A 27,229-nucleotide genomic window follows, 5' to 3' on the forward strand; every position below is an offset into this window, starting at 1 on the left:
TTTATGTCTGTACAGGGGACTTTCACACTTGTTTTAAAACTGGAACAATCTTACTATTCATTTGCAAGGTTTGGCTATTCGATAGCTCGGATTGGGGACATTAATCACGATGGATTTCAAGATATTGCCATTGGAGCCCCTCTTGAGGGACATTTTGATGATCCAAAATCATTTGGTAGTGTTTACATTTATAACAGTATTGAAGATGGAATCCGCGAAACACCCTCTCAGGTATAGTAAATTTATTATTATTTTTTAATAAATAAATGAAAAAAACAACATGGGATCCCTCCAATTTATTTTATGTACAGCCAAATACAATAAACAAGCAGCAGTCTGACATTACAAGGATTCATGTTTTTTGGACGTTCTCCAGATAGTCTGGTGTAGGATATAAAAGTAGTCCAATGAACTCTACTAACCTCTTCTTGCTCATGGAATCCCAGTATTTTAGAGGTACAATGTGGAAGAATGCACAGACTCCCTTCAGGTGTGGAAACGTCTATGCACCCTAAGGGGAAAATGAATTGCCAGGTGGTTCAGGAGCAGTATTGCAATTCAAACAAAAAGTAAGATATTCACCAAGAAATGACTGGTGCATGTCAATTAATATATGGATGATAAGTAAAGTGCCCCTTTAAAGGGCACCTACCACCCCGATTCTACCTATAAAGGTGGAAGGGGTGGTAGGTGGATGGATGGGATGTGAGGATAGCCCTTTTTTGGGCTAATCCTCACATCCCGGGTGTCTTTTAGAATACTTTATTTCAGGTATATGCTAATTTTTTTATGCGGCTACTGGGGCGTGGAGTAGCCGGACATGAGGCTACTAGTCGCGGCTACTCCATGCCCCAGTAGCCACGTTACTCCGCCTACCAGGTAATCTTCGGCGCGCAGCTCCTGGTAGCTGCGCGCCCTCGTCCGAGTCCCCTGGCTACTGCGCATGTGCAGTAGTTCCGGCACCCGGAGCCGCGCAGCCGAAGGCCTGCGTTCTGCGCATGCGCAGAACGCAGGGGACCCGGACGAGGGCGCGCAGCTAAAGTATTCTAAAAGACACCCGGGACGTGAGGATTAGCCCAAAAAAGGGCTATCCTCACGTCCCATCCATCCACCTACCACCCCTTCTACCTTTATAGGTAGAATCGGGGTGGTAGCTTCCCTTTAAAGGGAAACTTTCAAACTGAAAATACAATCTGGACTGTAAATGGTTTGTTTAAAAGCCCATCTGGCTCGCAAGCCATAGGTTCTCGACCGCTGCTATAGTCCCTAGAACATAGAAAGTATAAAACCTAATACTATTAACTATTAATGATCAGACCCATATGTAGTAAAGAAATATATTCATCTCTATTTCAGAAATTGCAAAAATACATACATGATACCAATGAAACTTAAAAAGCCGCAACATCTGTACCTGGGACTGATTAAGCCCACAGTAGTAATATGGCATATAGCCAATAGCCTAATAACCCCCCCCCCATCCCGTACTTCCCGGTCTGATTGTCTATTTACCTCTGATTTCTGTATTGCTATCAATTACCTGTTCTCTTTCCCTGTACTCATATTTATTGTTTAGTAATGGTTACAAGTTACTTGGCTAGAGGGGATGTGCACCTTGTAACTGTTCTTTGTCTGTAAGATACCTTGCCGGGGGCGCCTCCTCCTTCCTGAATGTGGGGGGAGGAGTGTACGTTGTCAGCAGCTTGCGCTTGGCTGCTGCCAATGTGCAGGGTGTTTACCCAGAGATGTAACTGTCCTTATATGGACAGTCACATCACTGGATCATCCCTCCTGCTGAGCAACGTATCTGCTCCGCAATGCTGGAGGAAGGATGTAATATGCTCCATCCGTCCCCCCAGAGGCTACTATTTCATCCGCTGAGCATATACGTTGTTCAGCAGGAGAGAGCAGGATGGAAAGACCATCCTGCAGGATGCGACATATGCTGGTCAGACAGAGGCAACATCTATGCCTCAATCTACCACTTTATGTCAATGTATACATTCAGCGTATACGTCGTGAGATTACCCAATGCATGTGTTGAGCGTATACAAAAGATGTAATGCGAACCCATTCTAGATGTCATTTAAATATTTCTATCCATTTATATTACAGAGGATCCGACCATCAGATTTATACCAGAAGCTGCAGTTCTTTGGTCAGGCAATAAATGGAGGCCTGGATATTACTGGAGATGAATATCCAGATTTAGCTATTGGGGCCTTAGGAAATGTTATTGTTCTTCAGTAAGTTCCTGAAAGTTTCACTGTGCTATTGTTTTGTTACTGTTTCATATAGAAACATGCTTTTACTCCAAAAATGATTTTCATTTTTGATCAACAACAACCTACCTCTACCCATAACCCCTACCCCATTAACAATAAGTTCTGAGTTACCTAAGTATTGAGCTATATTCTGAGTTATCTGCCTTTTTTGTGCCTACAGGTCCCGTCCAGTTGTTAAAATAAGGGCCACTATAGATTTTGAACCCAGTAAAATCCCTGTTACACATATGGATACAACTATAAATGCTAATCTGTGCTTTAACGTGATACCTTTCAACCAGACAGGTAAGTAAACATATACATGTAGAAATATCTGGTATTAGGGCGGCTGCTGAAAGGTATGTGAATATGAATTCTATATATAAATTCATTCATATGTTACCAGAGATAGGGGCTGTGAGGAGGACTCTCAGGGTGGGGGGAGGGGGGACAGACATTAGGTGGCAGAGTAGGACATAAGGGAGGGACAAGGGACAGGCTGATAAGGATAGTAGGTATTGTGAGATTTTGGACAACTTGTTCTCCGTTAATACTTTCCCAATGGATAGTAAATTGGAAATGTGGGGCTTAAACTTTTTGTTCAGGTTCTGTTGCTCAGTACAGGAATTTAGGACCAGCCCTTCTCAAAGTAAATGAGAAATCCTACAACATGCCATTTATTAATGAATACTGTTATGTTGAATCAATTTTATTGAACATTATATAACGAAAATTCACAATACATTAGAAACATCTTACAATAGTTAGTACAAAAAATACAATGTATGGTAAACATATAGTAAACATATATCCAGGGCATACACTTAACCTTCAGGGAGGCCCTATATAAGGAAAAGGCCTTCCGAGTGGGAAGAAAGGCAGGTTCTGTGACAAAGCTTTACAGAGATTATATCCTTTAACCTCCTTATCCCCCCCCCATAGCTGTGTTACTCTCTACCTTACGAGATAAGGCCGAGCTTAGTTCCACAGATCGCGGTAAGTTGTGCCCTTGGAAAGAGAATACTGATAAAAAGCTAAACGACAAGAAAAGGAAACAGATAAACACATCACAAGACGTAACATAATTTTAGACAGATACAAAAGGAATGGAGAACGCAAGGAAGAGGGGGGGTCCTAAGGAGCGAGTGCTAAAGGGAGCTAGGAAGGCTTCTGGGTTTCCGCACCTCCCCTAACCAGGCAGTGCACATCCCCCGAGGATATGTATGAACCTCTAACCAGGAGCCTGAACTTCAAAAAGAGCCTTAAAGTCCGGGGAATCCCTAAATCTCATCCAAGGGGACCACACAAGGAGAAACTTTTCGTGGGCTTCTGGTGTTAATATAGCGAGTTCCTCCATGCGGAACAGGTGAGACATTTCTTTTGCCCATTCGGCCAAGGACGGACAAGTGGTTGACCGCCAGTGGCGTGGTATTACCGCCCTAGCTGCAATCAGACAAAAACGTAGTATGTCCTTCTTTTGAGCTCCTATTTGGCCCGGGAGAACTGAAAGAAGAGCTATGTCTGGACCTGCGGTCACCGTTTTGCCCGAGATTCGTTGGTACATGTCGAACACCTGGCTCCAAAAGGGTTTGAGGGCCTCACAGCTCCACCAGACATGCAACATGTCTCCTTTCTCGGATTCACAGCGCCAACAGATGTCCGAAACTGAGGGAAAAGCCAGGTGCAACACTGTCGGCACCCGGTACCACCGTGCCACTATCTTATACCCCTTTTCTTGTGCTGCACAAGCAGAAGACATCTTGTGTGTGAATAGGAAAGATTTGTCCCACTCCTCCTGTGTCAGCAGGGCCCCCAACTCACGTTCCCAGCTTCGTACGAATGGGAGTTCTGAATACTGTCTTTATTTAATGCTAATTGTCACGGGTTCTCCCGCGACCCACATCTCGGGTCGTGGGCACATCTCTCCAGTCCCCAACTCTCCTTCCTGCTGCCGCGTCCCCAAGCACCAGCTGGATCCAGCAGCCCAGCGCTCGAAGATTTAAAGGGCCAGCGCACCACTGATTGGTGCTCTCCATTCCCAGGAAATTGGATAAAAGACAGCCTCTTCCAGCATTCCCTGCCGGATCTTTCTGCCTAGTGCCTCTGAGAAAGCTAGTTCATGCTATTTGCTGTATTCCTGATTTTCTGTTGTGACCCTGGTTCCGTTCCTGACATTGACTCTGTGCTGCCTGTCCTGACCTCCTACTTTGTCCCTGACTCTGATCCCCTGCTGCCTGTCTCGACCTCCTGCCCGGTCTGTCCCGGACCATGATTCTGCCTCACGACTTAACACCACGCTTTGAACACCACTGCGGGCAAAGACGCGCCTGGTGGTACCACACCAAAAGGAGAAAATGACATCTCTAAGGAAAGCACAGCCTGTAATAGTGTGTGCAGACCCAGCAGTCCAGCTACCCACCTGGACAATGACCATAGAAAAAGTAAATGAATAAATAATTGTGTATATTTTGTTACAGCACCCATGGGATAGTAAACTAATCACATAGTGCAGGTTCTCATCAAGGCACAACAATTGATTGATGATTAATACTCATTTCATGATTCACCATGAAGGACCTGAACAATACAAATATCCCCACACGTATCACCACACGTACAGTGGGTTCCTCAGGGTCACTTTCTATTGTTCATGCATTCAGTTTTTTAGCAGCCATTAGGCTGAGGCAAAATACAGGAGTTAGGTGGACGGTTAGGTAGATGGTTTCACTGGTAGCTCCAGGCAGCTCAGTTCCTTCTATGGACCGCACACAAGTCTCCTCCATCTCCTTCTCCATCATCTTCTAGTGCTGCTGCTCCAGTCCTTCCCCTTGCATGGAGCAGCTGATGACATCTCCACCTACTGCTACTGCACTTATCATAGAGCCGATTCACCTGCTTTGTATATGCACAAAGGCTTCTTTATCTAAAATATTATTATTTTTCAGGATGCCACACTACTGTTTTTAGTAGTGTTTTTTAATATAGGCATGAAGGGATGTAAACATATTTTGCTCACATCTGTAATAATTTCGATTGTTCTGCCCTATCCACACGATCACAAAATTGGATCCCTGCTGACCATCAGAATGGGGGTCCAATTCTTACTAACTAATGTGCAGGTCAATCATGCATCCTGCGGCTCCATTCAATAGAATTCCTTATACAGGCGGTCCCCTACTTAAAAACACCCAACTTACAGACGACCCCTAGTTACAAACAGACCTATGGATGTTAGTATTTTACTGTACTTGGGCTACAATAAACAGCTATAACAGTTATCACATGTGCCTGCAAAAATGAAGCTTTATTATAAATTCAGATTTTTATGACAACCCAACATTTTTAACATCCAATTGTCACAGAAACCAAAAAAATTCTAGCTGGGGTTATAATTATAAATATACAGTTCCGACTTACATACAAACTCAACTTAAGAACAAACCTACAGAAAGTATCTTGTACGTAACCCCAGGGACTGCCTGTATAAGGAATAATAATTATTATTATTCTCAATGCACTACATAGTTTATAGGGATTGACAAAACTGTTGTAAAATCTAGCAACATTTGAAACCTCCTATTAAGGGTTTATTACTATACATTGTAGGTATATATGAGGAACCGAGTGAGATAAGATTTGCTAATCCATACATCTGTGTTTCTCATTTCAGAACTTTACAAATCCTATCTTGATTACAAAATGGAGCTGGATGTCTTCATGGAGCAGAAGCGGATTTCACTCAGTGATGGATTCTCTAGCAATCAAAAACTCCATATTGCACATAAAAACTGTACATTGTTTACAGTGACAGTTCTGGTAATTATTGAGAATCCTAGTATGTATATACTTTAAAGGGAACCTACCACCACGAATCTACCTATAAAGGTAGATTGGGTGGTAGGTGGATCAATAGGACGTGAGGATAGTCCTTTTAAGGGCTAATCCTCACGTCCCCACACGGTTTCGATAACTTTTATTATCTTTATATTCAAATTTCCTTATGCGGCTACTGGGGCGTGGAGTAGCCGCATCTGAGGTTACACATGGCGGACGAGTGCGCGCAGGTCCAGCGTATTCACGAAGGGCGGTCCAAGTCGCTCTCTCTTCCCCGGACCGCCCCCCTGCTTCCATCTAGTACACTTACGAACACTATCCAGTACCATGCGCACCTGAAGAAGGTCAATTTGACCGAACGTTATGTATTAAAGTAGATGTGTACAAGAAATTGGATTGAGTGGGATCTTCTATATTCTCCTATGCATACGGGGTTGGGACCCTAGTTTGGCGCCATCAACTACTTAAAGAGTGCTGTGATATTCCTCCAAATACATACATACTTTATGGTGGCACGATTCCATGGGCAGTGGACAGGAGTCTATGTATCATGTAGAAATATAATTCAAGGATATTCCCCCCTCTGCCGGCCGAACAGAGGGAACGTCCTTGCATTATAATTCATTAATGCAGGGACTCCCTTACTCTGCTGTGCGTGCAGCCCATGGGATTGTGCCACGTTACGCCCCTTTACATGGGCTTCACACATTCATGTGCAAGAGCCCTAAGAGAGAGGAAACAGGGTGGGAACGTGCACCAGGTGAACAACCCCTTTTTGAAAAAATGAATCAAGATTGTTATCTTTTCTACCCTACAGCCTTGTACTTATGATTGTTTTAGTGATATAACAATCAAGATATCTTATACACTGAAATCTGATCCACGAAGAGACCTCTCACCACCAGTGCTGGATTTTTATGAACAAGATTATACTTTTGTTCAGGTAAAAACAATATGGATATTTTTATGTGCTCAATGATAGACAATAAAAGTACAACTCTCATCCAAAGTTATCGGAAAGTAGGTGCATGACAAAAAACTCCATTTACAAAAAACTTTTTTACAAAAACAGTAAATAAAAATATGCAAAGCAGTGTCCCCCAATGTAACAAAGTTTGTAAACTTATATATAAATCACATGATATGAGTACAATCGCAATTAGTGAGTCCTGCACATTAAATTTTACTTGCATAGCCCTACCTCCTTGTCACTGATTGACAGGTCTCACTGTTACAGAACATGCTGATGTGTGGAACATTGAGAGAGCTCTGTTCACTTCATAACATGTGGCCAGGGTGATGTCCTCTAAGGTACTTTATATTTGCAATGTCTACCCCATGTATGTATCTGATCACATGAAATCACAGCATGCTTCCATGGCGGAGGAGTAGAAGTCCATGGAGATGTGCTGTGATTTCATATGTTCAGATACATACATGGGGTAGATGTTGAAAATGTAACTGGGTAAAGGACCTTTGATGACATCACTTTGGTTACATGACATTAAGTGATGAATGCTGAGAAGAGGCATAGGACATAGGGAAGAGTAGATAGCAGGACCTGGCCAATTAGGAGACACACCTCTGATGCCAGGTAATATAAGATAAAGTTGATTTGTGCGGATGTGAGGGAAACAATTTTTACCCAAAAGAAGGGTGACATTAAGTTAATATGGGAACATGTCACTAAATGTGGTGACAGGTTCCCTTTAAGGGCCCAAGACCCATGGTACCCTTAATCTGATGGTTCACTACATTGATCCCATAGTTAAATGTCAGGTTCTGAGGTGATTTCCAAGGTCAATAATGACAATAATCTGCCCATTTAGACACAATAATGTGAAATGGTCTTTTTTAAGGTTCTGTGGTTTATTCAATTTATGAAACTAGTCTCCTCTTTTATATTTGTATAGTTACCATATGAAAAGGATTGTAATAACAAGGAGAGGTGCATCCCAAGCTTATCCCTGACCATCCGGGAATCTCGGTAAGACTGGTCAGAGCTTTAGAACATAATGACCATAAAGCCTCTGGGTCTATCAGTCTATTGATTGTTTTGTTTCCTCTTTTTCAGGAATCAACTGGTCATTGGATATACTAAAAATGTGACCGTGACTCTGTCCCTTACCAATTCAGGCGATCACTCTTACATGACAAACGTGACACTAATTTATCCAGAAAACTTGCTTTTTACCTTCATTAGACCGGTAAATTAAAAAAAATACAGTGACACTATGATAATAAATTATGATAGAATTACTTGCCCAGTTTCTCAGCGGTCTCTCATCTTGTATTGTGCTTTAGTGATCATATTTGCCTTGTTTTATGTTATAGCCTAAAAATCCAGGGGTCAAATGTTCTGCTCCAAAAATAATTCCTTCATCTAATTCTACTATGATCTGTGGAATCAGACATCCTGTTTTTGAAGCCTCCACGGTAAGTCCGACCTTTATGTTTGTTATAATTTATATGCCGATTAATCTCGTAGCTGATTCAGCAAGACACAGAATTGAAAGACTTAATGCGCGTTGCATAAAACTGTACCCAACAAAATATTTTTTTACTAAAAATGACATCACATTGGGGCTCATTTACTAAGGGTCCGCGGACCGCGATTCCGATGGGTTTCCCAAATATTTACATTTTGTCCTAAATTGCTCCGGCTTTTTGGCACACGTGATCGGATTGTGGCGCATCGGTGCTGGCTTGCATGCAACAGAAATGGGGGGGCGGGCTGTCGGACAACCCGACGGATTCGGACAAACCGCGGTATTTAAAAACGGAATTGTGTCGCAAGATCAAGCACTCAAATGCACCAGAAAGAAGATGGTGAACTCCGGCGGACCTCAGCGCAGAAGCGACACATGCAGGAAATTGGAGGCACGACCTTAGTGAATCGCGGCAGACCCGAATCCTCATCAGACAATGCACCGCGGGATCGCGACAAGACCAGGTAAGTAAATCTGTCCCATTATGTTCATGTATCAGTGATGATAATCTGTATAGAATGGTTTACTTTATATAGTATATTCATTTCTATAATTGTTTAGTTATATTAACACAAAAATATTAAGGCTCTAGATTTATTTATTTACTTATCATTAGGTAAGCTGCTCAATATGAGTCCAACACCTCTCATCCTTGTCAATCAGCTGCCACTCTCTTATGACATATACCCTAATAGTATGGCCTAGTATCATTAAGGCCCCATTGGTTAAGCTTTCTACATACAGGACAGGTGTCTGCTGTAACATACAGCAGACACCTGCCATTAACACCTGTAAGCTTTTCATGCAATAATCATGACTCTTAACCCTTTAAATGCCATGGCTGAACCAGACTGCAACAGCTAGGCCAGATGGCCATCTTGCCACCGATCGAAGCCCTGGCCTGTGATCAGGTGCAGCGATCAGCTTAGGGGACAACTCCCTATAAAACTATATAGTATATGCACAATATATTGCAAAATTGTAATATTGTATAATATAATATTACATAATATAATATTGTGTACTATATAATATACTTATATAATATAAGTATAGAGTATGTGGGATTAAAAATATATATTAAAAATAATATTAAAAATAAATAAATAAAAAACATGCAAATAGAAAAAATCATATCACCACCCCTTTCACTAAAAAAATAAATTTATAAACTTTCCTGATATATTAAAATATTTCCAAACGGTGAATAATGCTATAGATGAAATGTCCAAATTGACCCTTTATATGCCTTTACTTCACTTGTTAAGATTTGACAAAAAAAATGATCGGATGGTTGTACAAGCACAAGAATGGTAACAGTGACAACAAAAGATGTTACTGCAAAAATAATTACACATCATACATCTCCGTACAATGTAGTATAAGAATTATAATATGAGATATGAAGACTTTATTAAAAAAAAGATTTTAGATAAATTAGAAATTTAGAAAAATTGGAAATCCAAAAGATGAAAAAGATTGCTGTGGTAATGGGGATACATCGGGTTGAAGAGACTGTTCTGGTAATGGGTTCCATAAAGAATGTAGGTATTTGTTATTCTGAGCCAAAGCCAGGAGTGGTTGAACACACAGAACAAGGGGCACGTCTATTAAGGGACGGTACATAGGCTATAATAATATAGAATATAATGAAGACTTGCACCCGTTCTGTGTGTCTGACTACTCTTGATTTTGGCTCACAATAACTGAAGGAAATAACAGAAGACCTAATGGCGAAGTGAACTGTCTGACTTCTGTGATACAAAGTCCAGCTCACCTCCAACCACAACAGAATGGTCAATATGGCACAGGCCATCCCTCTGTATATCTGTTCAGGTAGATACAATAAAAAGAATAGTTCCAGTTTCAGCTGAACCGTAGACATTTCCTTCTTTATTGTACCAATATTTAAAATCCATAGTGAAAATTATGGCCAATGAGTTTCAAATGAAGACAACAATCTTACCCATGGCTAACCATGTTGGCCACGATGGTCACTACGGATTTTAAAATATTGTTACAATAAAGAAGGAATTGTTTACAGTTCAGCTGGAGCTGGAACTTTTCTATTTATTGTGTCTAAATTTTGACCTCAAAATGATGTGCCTATATTTAATAGTAATAATACACAACTTTTCATTTAGGAGACACTTTCTATAATTTGGCAACTTACTGAAGAGAAAGTTTCTACTCGAGAGGCCACCATTTATTATGTGGTTAACAAGTAAGTAAAATATCTTCTCTGATTTGTGTTGTTTGGTTTTTCTGCAACATTTTGGATTCCCTACCACAAATGATTTAGGGGGTTTGTAACCTTATTGAGTTACGACCTAGAATTATATCATCTATGAAACTGAATGCTACACAACACTGCCAAAATTGCCATTTCTTCTATTGATTAATTTTACTTATTTCGTCTAAACTATAAAAAAAATCACTGTCATTGTATTTTTACAGGAAACACTTACTTGTGTAATGTACTGAGCCCTTAGTTTCCTCTGAGATACCAATATGTTGCCATAAAATGGTTGTCAACTGCACATACATTTTTTTTATATAAAAAAATAAAGTATTACAGTATTTTTCGGACTATAAGGTGCACCGGAGTATAAGGCGCACCATCAATCAATGCCTGCTAAAATGTCTAGGTTCATATATAAGGCGCACTGGATTATAAGACGCACCTGATTATAAGGATGTATGACCAGCAGGTGGAAGACCTGTGCACAGTTTAAGGCAGCTGTTGTCTGCAAGTACGGTTCATATATAAAGCGCACTGGACTATAAGGCGCACCTTTGATTTCTGAGAAAATCAAAGGATTTTTAGTGCGCCTTATAGTCTGAAAAATACGGTACTTAGCATTTATAGGTCCTGAGTTCCAGTGATAGTAGCATGTACAGTATTGATAGAAAAAAGAAAATAACGGTAACGGCTCACCCCTTCTGGAGATATTGAAATCCACGGCAGTCAGACGGCCAGGTGCACGGAAATCCCCAAAAACTCCTGGTCCGCAAATCCAGAGAGAGACACATGTACAGTATTGTTGCCGGTCCTTGTTTATGTATTCCATAGACATTGCCGTGCAGGTCACTGATGCATGCAGGGGTAAATTAACACTAGCACAGGCCCTGGGTTGTATAGAAAATTGCATCCCCCCACTGTAAAGTATATGTTTCTTCAAAAACATTTTACATCCAGACTTCAAATAAGCTTTAGTAGTGGATTTGTGTAGTGCATATACACTCACCGGCCACTTTATTAGGTACACCATGCTAGTAACGGGTTGGATCCCCTTTTGCCTTCAGAACTGCCTCAATTCTTCGTGGCATAGATTCAACAAGGTGCTGGAAGCATTCCTCAGAGATTTTGGTCCATATTGACATGATGGCATCACACAGTTGCCGCAGATTTGTCGGCTGCACATCAATGATGCGAATCTCCCGTTCCACCACATCCCAAAGATGCTCTATTGGATTGAGATCTGGTGACTGTGGAGGCCATTTGAGTACAGTGAACTCATTGTCATGTTCAAAGATGATTCCAGCTTTATGACATGGTGCATTATCCTGCTGAAAGTAGCCATCAGATGTTGGGTACATTGTGGTCATAAAGGGATGGACATGGTCAGCAACAATACTCAGGTAGGCTGTGGCGTTGCAACGATGCTCAATTGGTACCAAGGGGCCCAAAGAGCGCCAAGAAAATATTCCCCACACCATGACACCACCACCACCAGCCTGAACCGTTGATACAAGGCAGGATGGATCCATGCTTTCATGTTGTTGACGCCAAATTCAGACCCTACCATCCGAATGTCGCAGCAGAAATCGAGACTCATCAGACCAGGCAACATTTTTACAATCTTCTACTTTCCAATTTCGATGAGCTTGTGCAAATTGTAGCCTCAGTTTCCTGTTCTTAGCTGAAAGGAGTGGCACCCGGTGTGGTCTTCTGCTGCTGTAGCCCATCTGCCTCAAAGTTTGACGTACTGTGCGTTCAGAGATGCTCTTCAGCCTACCTTGGTTGTAACGGGTGGCGATTTGAGTCACTGTTGCCTTTCTATCAGCTCGAACCAGTCTGCCCATTCTCCTCTGACCTCTGGCATCAACAAGGCATTTCCGCCCACAGAACTGCCGCTCACTGGATGTTTTTTTTTTTTCGGACCATTCTCTGTAAACCCTAGAGATGGTTGTGCGTGAAAATCCCAGTAGATCAGCAGTTTCTGAAATACTCAGACTAGCCCTTCTGGCACCAACAACCATGCCACGTTCAAAGGCACTCAAATCACCTTTCTTCCCCATACTGATGCTCAGTTCGAACTGCAGGAGATTGTCTTGACCATGTCTACATGCCTAAATGCACTGAGTTGCCGCCATGTGATTGGCTGATTAGAAATTAAATGTTAACGAGCAGTTGGACAGGTGTACCTAATAAAGTGGCCGGTGAGTGTATATAAATATATATATATATATATATATATATATATATATATATATATACATATAGGATGAGTACTGTAGTGCTGGGCTGTGCCACATATGCAGGTTATTAATAAAGTTAGATCTGTGCAGTGGCCATTTATGCAGTGAAGGGGCAGTAGTACTATGTAATGCTCATATAAACAATAGAGTAGTAGTAATTTCCAGTGTTTGTACATGCAGCATAAGAGGAGCAATACAGAGGAGAGTATGATTGAAAACACTTTTTCTTATTATCTCTAAGCAATATGTCATCATCAAACTTGGTGAGTAGTTTTGGTGGCCACAGGCCCCAGGTGGCTGCCAAAATGCCCAGTTACTACTGAATGCATGTAATCACTGGCCTTAGTGGTAACCTGTACACAAAGATATGTGATTAACGGACCTTAGCAGTGAAATCGTGTTTAAACCTAGATAACTATTAAGGCCAGTGATTGGTTGCATTGGTGAACTGTCACCAAAAGTCATAGTGCTATTATATAGCATTCACCTAGAGAAAATGGTGTATAAGCACAAACTCCCTTACAATATCCATACACATTAGATTGAGGCCTCTTAGTATACCGGTGCCCGACAGTTCTACTGCAGGCACTACTATATAACTTGTGCCCGGCACCACCCACTTCACACCCCTCCCCACCCATTTACCGTAGTAGTTCCTTGTGCCAGAATAAGCCTTGATCAGGACCAGATTAAAGGAGGGGCTCCCGGGGCTCGAGCACTTGGGCCCCCACCACTTTCACTTTTAAAGGGACCCCCACCAGTTTCTGACAATCAGTGACTCAGCTAAAGCTGAGTCGCTGGCTGTCTCTGTGTGCAATATGCAGCGGCCCGTGGCCGCCCGCATCGCACATAGGGGTCTAGGATGTCGGCTGTGTCAATTAGACAAAACTGCCATCACTGGGGGAGATCGCTGATGCACTGTTTTGGTGGCAGCAGGTTGTGATAGGACGCCGGCGGCAAGTGATGATATCACGATGTCAGCATCCTATCACTACATGCTTCCGAAGAACGAGGAAGAGCCTGCAGTGTCGTGGAAGGTGAGGTATTTTGTGGCTATTTTCTACTGGGGACTGGCGGTTAAATTCTACAGGGGGCTGGTGGCTGTATTCTACAGGGGGCTAGTGGCTGTATACTACAAGGGGCTGGCTGGATATATACAACAGGGGCGGACAGGCTATTTACTACAGGAGCTGATAGGCTATATACAGAGGCTGGCAGGCTATATAGCACAGGGGCTGGCTGGCTATATACTTCCAAAATGGAAGGGCCCCCACCAGTTTGCGCCCAGGAGCCCCCACCACCCTTAATTTAGCCCTGGCCTTGATGACCCTCCCCCATAGTGCACTGTGTTTGATGTTTTGGGGTCTTATCAACATGTATATGAATTCTACATTCTCATTGCAAAAAAAAGTTCTGTTAATTTAATGCTATATAACAGTATTATTATTGGATCTCATAGAATTTTATTGATTTCAGCTTTAACAACGTCTCGGCACCGCTTGTTCAGAAAACTGTGTTCCCCATAAGACATTCCTTTAGCGCTGTCCTCACTGTGTAAGTCCTTGAAATGTTTTTAGCTTAAGATCATTTATTGTATTTTTTATATCAGTGTTGAAATAGAACAAGGCATTTAAAGTGGCTGTAAATTTGGTAAATAAAACATTTCATTTCCGATACATGAAAAACTATTTGTTGTCATTAGAGATTGGATAAAAATAGATACCCCAATGAAATGTAAGAATGAATGTATTTGAAAACTATGGCATTGAATATTTTTAGCCTTAGTGTATGTACAGTGAACTTTGACTCCTGACACTGTACGCATGCAAACCTTTGTCTTCTATTAAGGTAATAACAAGTTAGTTAAACCTTTGATGCATTTTTTCAAAAGCAGGTTCAAATTCAGAGCAGGTGATAACGGTAATAGAGCAGGTGATAACGGTAAACTTTGTTACATACAACATAACGTAAAGCAGCTTTTCTGTGCCTTTTGTTTGCTTCTTCTTTCTCCTGTAGTGAACAGTGTATCTCAAAGCCTTCTGAGGTCCCTCCACTTCACATAGATAAGAAGGCTAATAATTAACTTGATAATTTCTCAATATTTCCTTTGATAATTCAGCTCTTTGAGCAGACTAGATTATTCAGTACCTGCCTGTAAAAAATAAACACAAAGAAAGCTGCACAGCTCACTTCCCTGGATTTTCTTTTTAATGCCGATGCACAGGAAAAAAAGCTGCGTTGGGCACAGGGCAGTCCAAATAATTACGTAACAACGGAGTCCAGCTGACAGCCAGGTCCTTCAAAAATTCATGTTAAAAACATCATGGCATCATGAAAATATAAAAAAAAACTGATGCATTTTGAATCAAGAAGATTCTAGTTCATTAGTGATTCTTCAGTAGGAGTAAGAATTTTCTTGATTCAAAACGCATACATTCTTTTTCCTTTTTTCATGGCGCCATGATGTTCTTAACATGATCTCATTAAATGTCTGTTTTTAACTTGGATTTTTGAAGGACCTGGCCACTTGCTGGACTCCTGTGTTATATATTATTAGGACTGTCTGTAGAGAGGTAAGTCCTTAGAAAATTTATCAGGTTCCTTTATCTCTCAGCTGTAAATGGATACAGGACAGAAAGCTGATTTATACAAGAAAGGCCGGGGGAAAAGAAGGACACGTGGTCAGATTTCTTAAATAAAGTATATTACAAAGTTTACTATTATCATCTGAGTTATTGACTTAGAAAATTTAATTGAAAGTTTAATTACACCTCAACACTGTATACAGTTGAAATAACAAACATTAACACAAGAGGAGAGAGGTCCCTGTCAATAAGCTCTTACAATTAAAATTATATAGAAAATGCAATGTCCCAGTCCATGCCTGAAAAAAAGTTTTACGTAAAGGACGCTTAGGCCCCTTCCACACTCGCAAGTGTGATGCGATGAACGCGTGCTGCACGGATCGCACGGCCCCAACGCTGCAAACCAGAACTGAACTCAGCATGTCAGTTCAGTTCCGGTTTGCAGTGTTCGGGCCATGCGAGTTCATCGCATCACACTCGCGAGTGTGGAAGGACCCTTAATCCTCTAGAATTTTTTTTTTTTTACATTAATCTGCAGCAACAAGCTCATGTGTAAACCCTTAATACTGTAACAACTTCACATTTAGTCCACAGGCTGCACTCTATGTCATAATACCATCAGCTCCTGAATTGTATGAAGAGGTCCAATACACATTTAATGTAAGTGTGCAAGGTTCTACACAGTTTTTAATGGTATAGGGAGCTCATTTACTTGGACTAAATATACTTACTCGGACTACATTTACTTCTACTCACAGGTGATTGCGGAAAATAAATTTGCTGCTGATCTGACACTAGAGTTGAAGGTTCCTATTATCATGAATGGTGTTACTATTTCAGATGTTCAGCTCATCCAAAATGTCCAGGTGCAATCTATGTTCTCATGGTTACTTGAAGGGGTTTTATTCATGTCTGACCTCAGTTTTGCTGTGATTAAGCTAAATCTTTTCCATTAGAACCCTTGTTGTCAGTCTAGTTTCAATATGAGATTAAAGGATGCAAAGAGTTGGAGTTGGTGGAGGTGACGAAGAGTCTTCTTTAAGATGGCTATTTTGCCCAATTATCTCATACAATGATTTGGAGAGGAGAGGAAGCTGCTGAACTGTAGAATCTTGGCTTCATAGAAAAAATGTGTGCAAAATGCTGTGACTTTTTGCATGTCTACACCAACCAATTTCCTCAATCCAGTTTTTAAAGTGGGTGGAAAAGTGGACAATGTAAACCTGTGATAGTTGTTGTACCAACTCTTCAAGGTTGCGACTGCTGAGACCTCCACTGATCCCTTAGAGATGGGTCCTGATCTCACTAATGGGTGGAGCAGCTAGAGGAGCTTTCATTCTGCTCATCCATTCATTGGTTTGGATATGTCAAATATTGCAGAATGCAACACTATTCCAACCACTCCCATTCGCTATTCATGGGAGTGCCATGCATAGATGAGCACCAGTGTTCCCCTACTTAAGGACACCCGACTTACAGACGACCCCTAGTTAAAGACGGACCCCTCTGCCCGCTGTGACCTCTGGTGAAGCTCTCTGGATGTTACTATAGTCCCAGACTGCAATGATGAGCTGTAAGGTGTCTGTAATGAAGCTTTATTGATAATCCTTGGTCCCATTACAGCAAAAAATGTTGAAACTCCAATTGTCAATGGTGCAAAAAAATGTTTTGTCTGGAGCTACAATTATAAAATATACAGTTTCAGCTTACATAGAAATTCTACTTAATAACAAACCTATCGAATCTATCTTGTATGTAACCCAGGGACTGCCTGTACTATTAATGTACATTGGGATGCATTGTCAGGATAGTCTAGCTCTCTTGCTGTACATAGTACACCGTTATATACAGATTTTTTGGGGGCTCTGGATCTTTGTCATTCTGCCATAAATACAATATTTTCTATTTGTTTGTAGAATTCAACTCAATGTGAAACTAAAACCCAGGTTTCCGGATGTGGGAATGAACCTAATGTAAGTTTTATAAGAAAAATATTCATATAACAGTAAATAATAAAAGACATCAAATAACTAGAATCAGCCTATAATGTATTTTTAGAATATGAGAAATAAAAACAAAGTTGGTGGTAAAAACATTATACAATAAATTATTTTTATTACCATTTCTGTTCACTATGAATTTAAAATGCCTCATCTAATAGAGAAGTCATGTAAAAAGGCCCAAAATCGAAAACCAGCAGGGACTACTGCTGAAGTCTCAACAATGTCTAAATTAGCATATATTTTATTCCACGGTCAGATTGCATTCCGAATATACTAACAGGTCAGAGCCTCTTATTATATTGGGGAGCAGAGCGCTGTTTGGAGTGAAATCAAGAATAAAGTCCTTATATGTGTTTAAAGGAAATCTACCATTTGCTTATATGCATTATGAATCAAACATACCTTGAGAATGCTGTAGCTACACTGATGCAGAAACATATCTTGTTTAATCGCTGATCTGCGTGGTTTTGTTGAAAAAAATTATAAATTTATGATAATGTCGCTCCTGTGGCTGTGCCCTCCTCTTATTCTCCTCTCAGCACTTTTCCATAATTATGCACTGCTTCTGAGAATGATGTAATCACTGTGTTGTCCCTGACAGGTAGAAGTAATCAATCGCTGCACCATCCCCCAGCTGCTGTGTATGTGTCATCCAGCTCAGGTTGATTTGCCCTGTCTGGACAGTTCAGGAAGCTCCATGTAATGTGTTTATGTACTGCAGACAGTCTGCACCCAACTTTCCCAAGGTCCTGAATTGTTTTTTGAGTCAAACCACTCAGATCAGGGATTAAACAAGATCTGTTTCTGCATCAGTGTAGCTACAGCATTGTCAAGGTATGTTTGGTTCTCAATGCATAAAAACAAATGATAGATTACCTTTAAGGAAATACTTATTTATTGTGTATACCCTATTTATGTAAAGTTGCCACCAATTTACAGACCTTGACTTTGTGTTCCAATCACCATAAATGTATAATTATAATTGATGCTGCAGGAGGAATTCATTAATAGTGGTGTTTTGAACACCAGTCTTAAAGTTCCCCCTGATGGTGGTCCTGACCTGTATCTACTAAGCGACTAATAGGCTACGGCCTCTTGGTAAATTCGTAGAGCAAAGTAGACCAGGTGTGAACTGGCTGAGTTTTTTTGCTGTAGTTTCTGATGGTTTTACTATAGTAAATCTGGTAGGCAGGATATTCACATCCCTGATTGTTCTCCACCCACCCTGCTCTCCGCCCAAAATACCCAAAGTGGTGTGCGGGTCAGGGAAACAGGAACTCTGTCAGGGAGGGGAAGATTCATGTGCCTTCTCCACCAGAAAACTGGCATAGAGGGCATCATGAATGGATTAGCCCTCAAGACAATGAGGTCCATTGCACATAATCTGGAAGTGTCTTAAAATGGATCCTTCAGATAATCATAGCTTTTCTTGTGAATCAAAACCAAGAACAGGACCTAAGAAACGGTTCCCACAACAAACATAATGGGGCACATTTACTAAGTGTCCAAGGACCGCATTTCTGTCGTGTTTCCGCGCCGCATTTAACAGTGGCTTTTGTCGCACGCGATCAAATTGTGTCGCACCGGCTTTCATGCAACACAAATCGGGGGGCGGGCCGCCGGATGATCTGACAGACTCGGACAAACCACGGGATTTAACTTTAAAATTGTGGTGCATATAATGCACTTACATGCACCGGGAAGAAGATGGTGAACTCCGGCGGACATGATCAGGGAAGCGACACATACAGGATATCGGGTGCACGCTGTAAGTGAATCACGGCAGCTATGCATTCTCGTCCGGGATCGCACCTCGAGGATCACGCAGGGACAGGTAAGTAAATGTGGCCCAATCTTGTTAAATGTATTAATGAAATCTCAGAAATTAATGAAGAGTTAACATAACGCGTAACATAAGGTTAAATGTTCTTCTATATCAACGGTTATGTTAGAAACCACAACCACAATGAAAACCCAACAGAACCAATAATAGTCAGTAGGCTTTGTCAGGCTCTATTGCTGCCTGTCCTGTAACAGATCTTGCTTACCTGATGGATATTTGAACAAAGCTAAAGCCTTTACAGAGTAAACAGATACAATTTTCAATTTCTTTTGTCAGAATGAGGAAATAAAGTGCCTTATTATCTCATGTGATGTGACATCCGGAAAAGTAGAGATAAAAATAACAACCCGGTTACATATGCAAAATCTACACAAGGTAACATTTTATCATCCCTTATACTGTACATTACAAATTCCATACCTATCTTTGCCTCATCTTTCAGCATAGTTTTTACTTATTTTACTGCTTTCAAATATCTTAAATTGAAAATGTCCATTTTTGTTCTTTTTTTAGTTAGTAAAGGAAACACTGGAATTTAATGTCACTGGAGAAATTCTTTATGACAAAGACTTGTATGTGGACCTAAAGCAGCCAGAACACACGGCACAGGTAAGCTGGGGAAGTGTATTACCTGTTATGGATGTAACCTAAGGATATGTTTCCCGGTAAAGGTTCATAAAGATAAAGAAAATATTTTTATTTTACTTTATTCCTGGTATTGACTTAAAAATTATGATTGTGCAAACCATAACATTTGATATCAAAATCAGGAAAACATGGCTGACTAAATGGCTGTCCAAATAATTAATGTGGTTTTCCAAACCCTCGCTTCGTTTGTCATATTAAAGGGGTTGTGTCATTAACAATAATGGACTTCTGTCCTTAGATTATAGCATTTTGAACATGTTTGTAATATACAGGTGGTCCCCTACTTAAGGACACCTGACTTTCAGACAGCCCCTAGTTACTCTCTGCCCCCTGTGATCTCTGGTGAAGCTCTCTGGATGCTTTCCTTTAGCCCCAGACTGCAATGATCAGCTGTAAGGTGTCTGTAATGAAGTTTTATTGATAATCCTTGGTCCAGTTACAGCAAAAAATGTTGAAACTACAATTGTCACTGGTGCAAAATTTTTTTTTGTCTGGGTCTACCATTATAAATCATACAGTTTCGACTTACTTACAAATTCAACTGAAGAACAAACCTATGGAACCTATCTTGTGCGTAATCTGCCTGTACACCTATTGCCAATTTTGCCTACATCTCACTATATTGACTTTCCAGTGTCCCCAGTACCTTGTCAGTTTCATTTAAAAGTTAACTGCTACGTCCTGCTTAGCCGCCATGTAAGCAGGACAAGCTCACGCACATTCTGCTGGAACTATAAATCCTTGGCATTTCAAAAATCATACATAGCAGTATGTATTTATACACTGTATTCCTGACTGCCCATGATTCATAATTTCAGCTAAATGAGCATGAACCAGACCTGCTTAATAGCTGCTAAGCACGACATAGCCAACTATAACGTGAAACTGGCAAGTCAATAGATCGAGAACTAGAACTCGAATACAAAAACATTCAAAATTCTATGCTCAACACTAAAGAAAGAAGTCCATTCTTGTTAGTGACATAACCCCTTTATTTATGTCTTTACTGGTCATCAGTTTATGAATGGTCATGGTATGACAACCATACTGGCCAGTTTTACAAAGACCAAAATAATTCTGCACAATCAATGTGTCTTGGCTTTTTTGGCCTTATTCATGATCTCAACATGTGAGATGTGTAAGGAGGAAACAATGAAAAGCGCTGATTGTTTAGTGTAGACTTCATGTTTATATGTTGTTATACGTGATTTAATAAAGATGGTTCCATTTTGAGATTCCAAGTCCTGGAGTGCTGGATTATTTTGGTATTTTTTGCTCTGCATGGACTGAAATAGGGGAACCGTGTGTTGACTCGAGCCTCTGTATACAGGAAAACGGTGAGCAGGTGTCTGCATTGTGCTACATACTGGACAATTGTCTTAGCAGATTTTGGACAACAGATTATATATGCTGATAGGAGCTAGAAATAGAAGGCTCTACCAGTTGTAGAGCGGCTTAGTAGATGAACTGCAGCTCAACTCAATTCAAGTCATGGGGATTCTGTACAGGTCAAGGATTTACTGTCTATACATCAAATGGAGTGCAAACTATCTGTCAATCGTTTTTTTTAGGGAAAGGGATCTCTTAAAAGGGTGGCAACAACTGCTTCACTGGGAGCAGCCACGACCCCTCTCACTGGTGACAAATGCTTAAACCACAGAATACTTTCAGCTTAATTTTATGTAATTCTTCATTGTAGAACATTTTGCAGCTCTATAACGACCAAAAAAACAATAACTTCTGATGATAAGAAAAGTCTCTATGAATACTTGTCATTTCGTCTAAAGACTTCTTTGTCTTTTTGTTTTTCAGCTGTCCATTACCATTTTTAAAAACAAGGAGATCGATATTCTGCCTGTGGTCATTGGGAGTTCTGTGGGAGGGATTTTACTTCTGGTTATTATTGTCATAATTCTTGTCAAGGTAAGATACAAAATATAAACTAGTGCAAGTAATATTATTCCGAAATTCTTTTAGAACAAGTTTCTTTTTCTCAAGCATGAAAGATAATTTGGAGATTTCATGACCAGATGCTATAGAGTGAAGATGACCATTTAGGAGATTCATCATAATTAATTCTCCCTGTTCCAGGTGCTAGGTATACCCTAACAAGATGGAGGGCTCATAGCAAATATTAAAATGTGTCTCTAAAATAGAAATTCCATTTGATTATTTGTTTTTCGCATCCTTTCCATGGTCTTCTCCCACCCCCTTGAATAATTATGGAAATAAAGGGGGTCAGGCACAAACTAGTAAAAGGAATACAACCAACTAGGCCTTTTCTCAGCATGTTACATTTACCCTTTAGCCCATACCTACTGTTACATTTCTACTGTGTTAGCCACCTTCACAATCTATATTATATATATTATATTAGTCTAGATGGATAACTGGTTTCACTCTTCACACAAATATAGACCTTTCAAGAAATCTTAGCTTCTGTTCTTTAAGATCAGCTGTCATTATACAAAATTTTTTACACAACACAGGCAGGAGTGGTGCCTCCCAGCAGAGTTGAGAGCCCTTCCAGCTGTAATTGGCTTAGCTGTGTTCATAGAGGCAGTGCTAGCTGTATATGAACTTGTACTCTTCTATGATTCCTAGCCCTATCTATCCAATAAAAAAACCCCTCTAGCCAAAAAGAGTCTAGTCAAAAACCCCTCTAGCCAAAAATGAACACAGCACTATGAGTTTTGTTCTGCACTGTAAGCAACAGAACTCCTGCCCATCAGAGAGGAGTTAATAATACAGAAATGAGAAAAAGGAGAGAGCCAGGTGGGTGCGCTTGTAACCAAAATGAGATCCTCATAGGTAGCGAAATTCACAGTATGTATTGGTGACAATTAAAATCCAATGAACCAATTTCGCTACCTATGAGGATCTCATATTGGTTACAAGCGCACCCACCTGGCGCTCTCCTTTTTCTCATTTCTGTATTATTTACTCCACGGTGCCTCTGGTTAACGGTATTTTGGAGAGCCTAGGAGTTGCTGTAGTAACCTACCTAAGATTGCATCTTTCGTTTGAAAAAGGAACCTTCCCCCTATTGGATAATTAATACCACTTATCCACAAGTGGTTACCAGGTGAGCACCCCCTTTACTCACCACATTTGGTACCAACTTGTTCTTACGTTATCACGCGAGGCGCCGTCCTCTTCCGTTGTTGTTTTTGCTTTCTTCTTCTTCATCAGAGAGGAGTATCACACATCGATTGGCCCATAAGGTATCTCATTACTACACAAGGAGATTAACCCTATATTATACATTAAAATTCAGTAATTCAGTAACCTCCTAAGATGTTACATTTAAAAGTAATCAACAACCATATCATGCTGCTATGTGATGCATATGCTTTTAAACACAACCAATGTTTAAAAGGGTTTTCCAGGAATATGAACATTTGATACAAAACCCATAATGCTTTAAATAAATGAATATAACCAAATTCAATGTCATTAGTCACAGAAAGGAGCGTAAATAGTTTGATTTTATGATTCACAAACTGTTATGGGCTTTCTAAAGTAGGCAGAGTTATCAACAAGATGGCTGCCACCGGAAACTACAAGTCCCATGATCCTTTAGTTCTCAGTAACTCCTCCTCCCTCTTATGCTCTGCTCCCATTGATGATGTAACAGACTGCCCTGCTCTGTTACCATAGTAATGATGTGTAACTGCCATCACTGCACTGAGAAGATATCTCACCACAACACTGGTCATACTGGATGCACTGCAACCAACCGACTACAGCCAAACTTAGTGGTGTTCACATGACCTACTCAGGCAGGTGCTGGACATGTGATGTGGACATGTGACCTGCGGCCATCTTCTGTCCTCTGTGCACCCCGATTGAATTATTCATTATATGTCAACAGAATTTTTCTGCTAAGGGTAGCAAAATAACAACTCTTTACATATTAGCTTATATTTTAAGGATCCATTTAGATATGAATTATGCTTTTCTAATTCATATTTGCTCTTCATTTCTTATAGTGCGGTTTCTTCAAAAGAAAATATAAAAATTTTGACACAAACGAAGTGGAATGAAATACTCAATGAAGTTAACAATGCTCTGCAAAAATAGAAGACATTATAACTACTGTATTACTACTTGTTATCATATGAAGCCCGGACCAAGAAAGATATGGGCTTATGTGATATAAGCTTTACATACTCTAAACCAGAAGAGCAAGCTAGGCATTGTGTTGTAAAAAAGGTTATTGTATACTGTATAATGCAAAAAAAGTTTGAGTGTAAACAGTGACATATGTTTAAGATAGATACTAAGGGGGGCCCAATAATGTGTGAAATATGAGGGATCTACTACAAAGATCATCTCCTAACCTGGCACTGTTTCATCCACCTTCTGTTACAACACAAAGAACTCCTGGTGTCCTGGTGCTTTTATTATGGAAACATCTTCTATCCTCGACCCTTTGGACACTTTCACACCCCATAGTTGCTAATTATGCAGTTTTGCCTTAGAGGGGACTCTGGCAAGATTTTGCCACCTAGTAGAAAAGGGGATGAGACCAGACAGATTTTGAGCCCCCACAATATTCCTGTAGGAGATCCATTGTCCGTCTCTATGGAACTTTGGCGCATTAGTAGTTGTCCTTCATGGTATAGGCCAGTGATGGCGAACCTTTTACAGACAGAGTGCCCAAACTACATCCAAAATCCACTTATTTACCGTGAAGTGCCAGCATGGAATTTTATACAGTACCTTACTGCTACCTGTTCTTCCACATCTTTCAATTGTATGGGCCGCCTGAGGCCACCAATATAGTTGACAGAAGAAAGGCAAATTCAAACTATCATTGTAGCTTCTTTCCAGGGTCTCTCTGTACAGGAAGAAATGGTGGGTCCAGCAAGATCCTCCAAAGATAATGCAGTTCTGTCAACACCTTCTTACTTTCCCCGCAGTTCCAAACACCCAATAAAGTGTCACTTTAAAATAGCGCTGAGAGCAGCATCTCTTAAGTTGAAGATTGAGTGTTTGGTGAACTCTGTCCTTGGAAAATGGCCTGAGTGCCCGCAGAAAGGGCTCCGTGTGCCACCTCTGGCACCCGTGCCATAGGTTCGCCATGACTGGTATAGGCTCTAGCACAGATCACAAGCTTCATAATTTAAAATTTCATTCCTTTATTTTTAATAGAAATTCTTGATAGAAAATTCTTTTTGAGCTCTTTCTGAGTTCTTCATTAGTTCTACGGAAATCCATGGGTGTTCATGGATTTCATTAGGGGATCTCATCAGTTGGATTGAAGCTTTCAATTTTTTAAAGCCATTTAGCTGAATAAAAGGCTTAGAGATTATTGGTTTGTATAAAAACTACTCTACTTTTTTAAATATTTTTTTTATATTTTTATAATTTTTTTATACTTTTTTTTATGTTTTGCACTCGCTTTAAGAAGGGAAGGACAGACACCCCTCCTAAGACCCCTTATGTCTATTTATTACTATCCCCCTGGGTCCAAAAGAAGGAAATGCTCTATCTCCACTTCGTAGGACATACCGTATTTTTCGGACTATAAGGCGCACAAAAAATCCTTTGATTTTCATCTAAATCAAAGGTGCACCTTATAGTCCAGTGCGCCTTATATATGAACCATACTTACAGACAACAGCTGCCTTGAACTGTGCACAGGTCTGCCAGCTGCCGGTCATTCATCCTTATAATCAGGTGCGCCTTATATATGAAACTAGACGTTTTAGCAGGCATTTATTGATGGTGCGCCTTATAGTCCGAAAAATAGTGTAGTATGTATTTGCTATTTACTACATACAGCTTTTCTTGGCTATTTATCCTACAGAGAAATGTATATATTTGCTCTCTCTATATATACATATATACTGTCTATCATGTAATATATGCAGGTTTCAAGTGTGTTGAAAACATATAACATTGTTAACATTGGTGGATGGATGCTAAATGTTCATGATTGTAACATGTATTTACGGATTTGTTATAAGGGGTATTGTACATTTTAATTGGATGTGTTATTATTGGTGACAGTGCCTCTTTTATTTTGGTCTGAACCATTTCTAAATGTGTCTTAGATTCATTACATAATCCTATTTCCTAATAATTTCTAGAGTAAATGTATAAATTAATATATTATATAGGAATAATGAGTTCTAGAAACACATGTCCCTTTCTATAATACTTTCTACTAAGAAGTCCTGAGAGTTTTCCCCATTTACATTACTAGTTATTCTCAATATAGCTGGGAGCTGTCCACACCGGCAGACAGGATGATCTGTGCATTGCTGACTTGCAGGATCCATGGAACTGGTTTTCTTACATAGATGAATAAAATTATGCCGTCATATCCTCATATATTCTACACCCAGAGACAAAACTGTGCCGCACCTAGATCCAAACTGGAAGAACTAACATGAGTAATCAATCAAGTTCTACACAAACAATTCAGGGCAAGTAAAGAGGACGGAAGATTCTCTAGTCATTGTACTAACCTATACTTGTGGATTAGTCAAGCAAAATGCTATGATGGTGAATACCAATAAGAACATGAATAAATCTCTATACAATACATGTGTGTGGTTGTTATGATGTATCCTGAACCTGGAATAAAGTAGGTCCAGGACAGATGTATGGATTTAAGGAACCTATCTCAAAAACACTTGGTAACCATATGAGTCATATACTGTATTGTATGCCTTGTAAAGAAAGACATTGTAATGACATTACATCTTCCAAAGTGGACAGAATCTAATTTTTAAACACGAAATTACCAAATGATCAGTTTGTTGAGAAACAGGCAAACCCAGCCATATAAATGCTTACAACTAAGTCCAAACACCAAATACTTAGTTGTAATGGGTATGTATATATATATATATACACTCACCGGCCACTTTATTAGGTACACCTGTCCAACTGCTCGTTAACACTTAATTTCTAATCAGTCAATCACATGGCGGCAACTCAGTGCATTTAGGCATGTAGACATGGTCAAGACAATCTCCTGCAGTTCAAACCGAGCATCAGTATGGGGAAGAAAGGTGATTTGAGTGCCTTTGAACGTGGCATGGTTGTTGGTGCCAGAAGGGCTGGT

The 27,229-nt window shown here is 40.2% G+C and overlaps 1 protein-coding gene across 2 annotated transcripts in view; it reads left to right on the forward strand.

The window, feature by feature from the left end:
• The window catches only part of ITGAE (integrin subunit alpha E), a 57,137-nt gene extending 30,461 nt beyond the window's left edge, over window positions 1-26,676 (forward strand). For both annotated transcript variants that reach the window (XM_072138407.1, XM_072138409.1), the window contains 17 exons: window positions 16-231; window positions 2,116-2,246; window positions 2,446-2,570; window positions 5,935-6,080; window positions 6,916-7,041; window positions 8,012-8,085; window positions 8,173-8,305; window positions 8,433-8,534; window positions 10,732-10,811; window positions 14,546-14,623; window positions 16,242-16,314; window positions 16,413-16,520; window positions 17,571-17,627; window positions 19,777-19,875; window positions 20,014-20,109; window positions 21,961-22,071; window positions 24,141-26,676. In XM_072138407.1, the coding sequence (XP_071994508.1) occupies window positions 16-231; window positions 2,116-2,246; window positions 2,446-2,570; window positions 5,935-6,080; window positions 6,916-7,041; window positions 8,012-8,085; window positions 8,173-8,305; window positions 8,433-8,534; window positions 10,732-10,811; window positions 14,546-14,623; window positions 16,242-16,314; window positions 16,413-16,520; window positions 17,571-17,627; window positions 19,777-19,875; window positions 20,014-20,109; window positions 21,961-22,071; window positions 24,141-24,194 (1,809 nt within the window). In that variant the 3' untranslated portion in view covers window positions 24,195-26,676. The remainder of the gene's footprint in view (window positions 1-15; window positions 232-2,115; window positions 2,247-2,445; window positions 2,571-5,934; window positions 6,081-6,915; window positions 7,042-8,011; window positions 8,086-8,172; window positions 8,306-8,432; window positions 8,535-10,731; window positions 10,812-14,545; window positions 14,624-16,241; window positions 16,315-16,412; window positions 16,521-17,570; window positions 17,628-19,776; window positions 19,876-20,013; window positions 20,110-21,960; window positions 22,072-24,140) is intronic.
• The last annotated feature ends 553 nt before the right edge of the window (window positions 26,677-27,229 follow it).

This window comes from Engystomops pustulosus, chromosome 2 (genome assembly GCF_040894005.1).
Source record: "Engystomops pustulosus chromosome 2, aEngPut4.maternal, whole genome shotgun sequence".
Taxonomy (NCBI): Eukaryota; Metazoa; Chordata; class Amphibia; order Anura; family Leptodactylidae; genus Engystomops; species Engystomops pustulosus.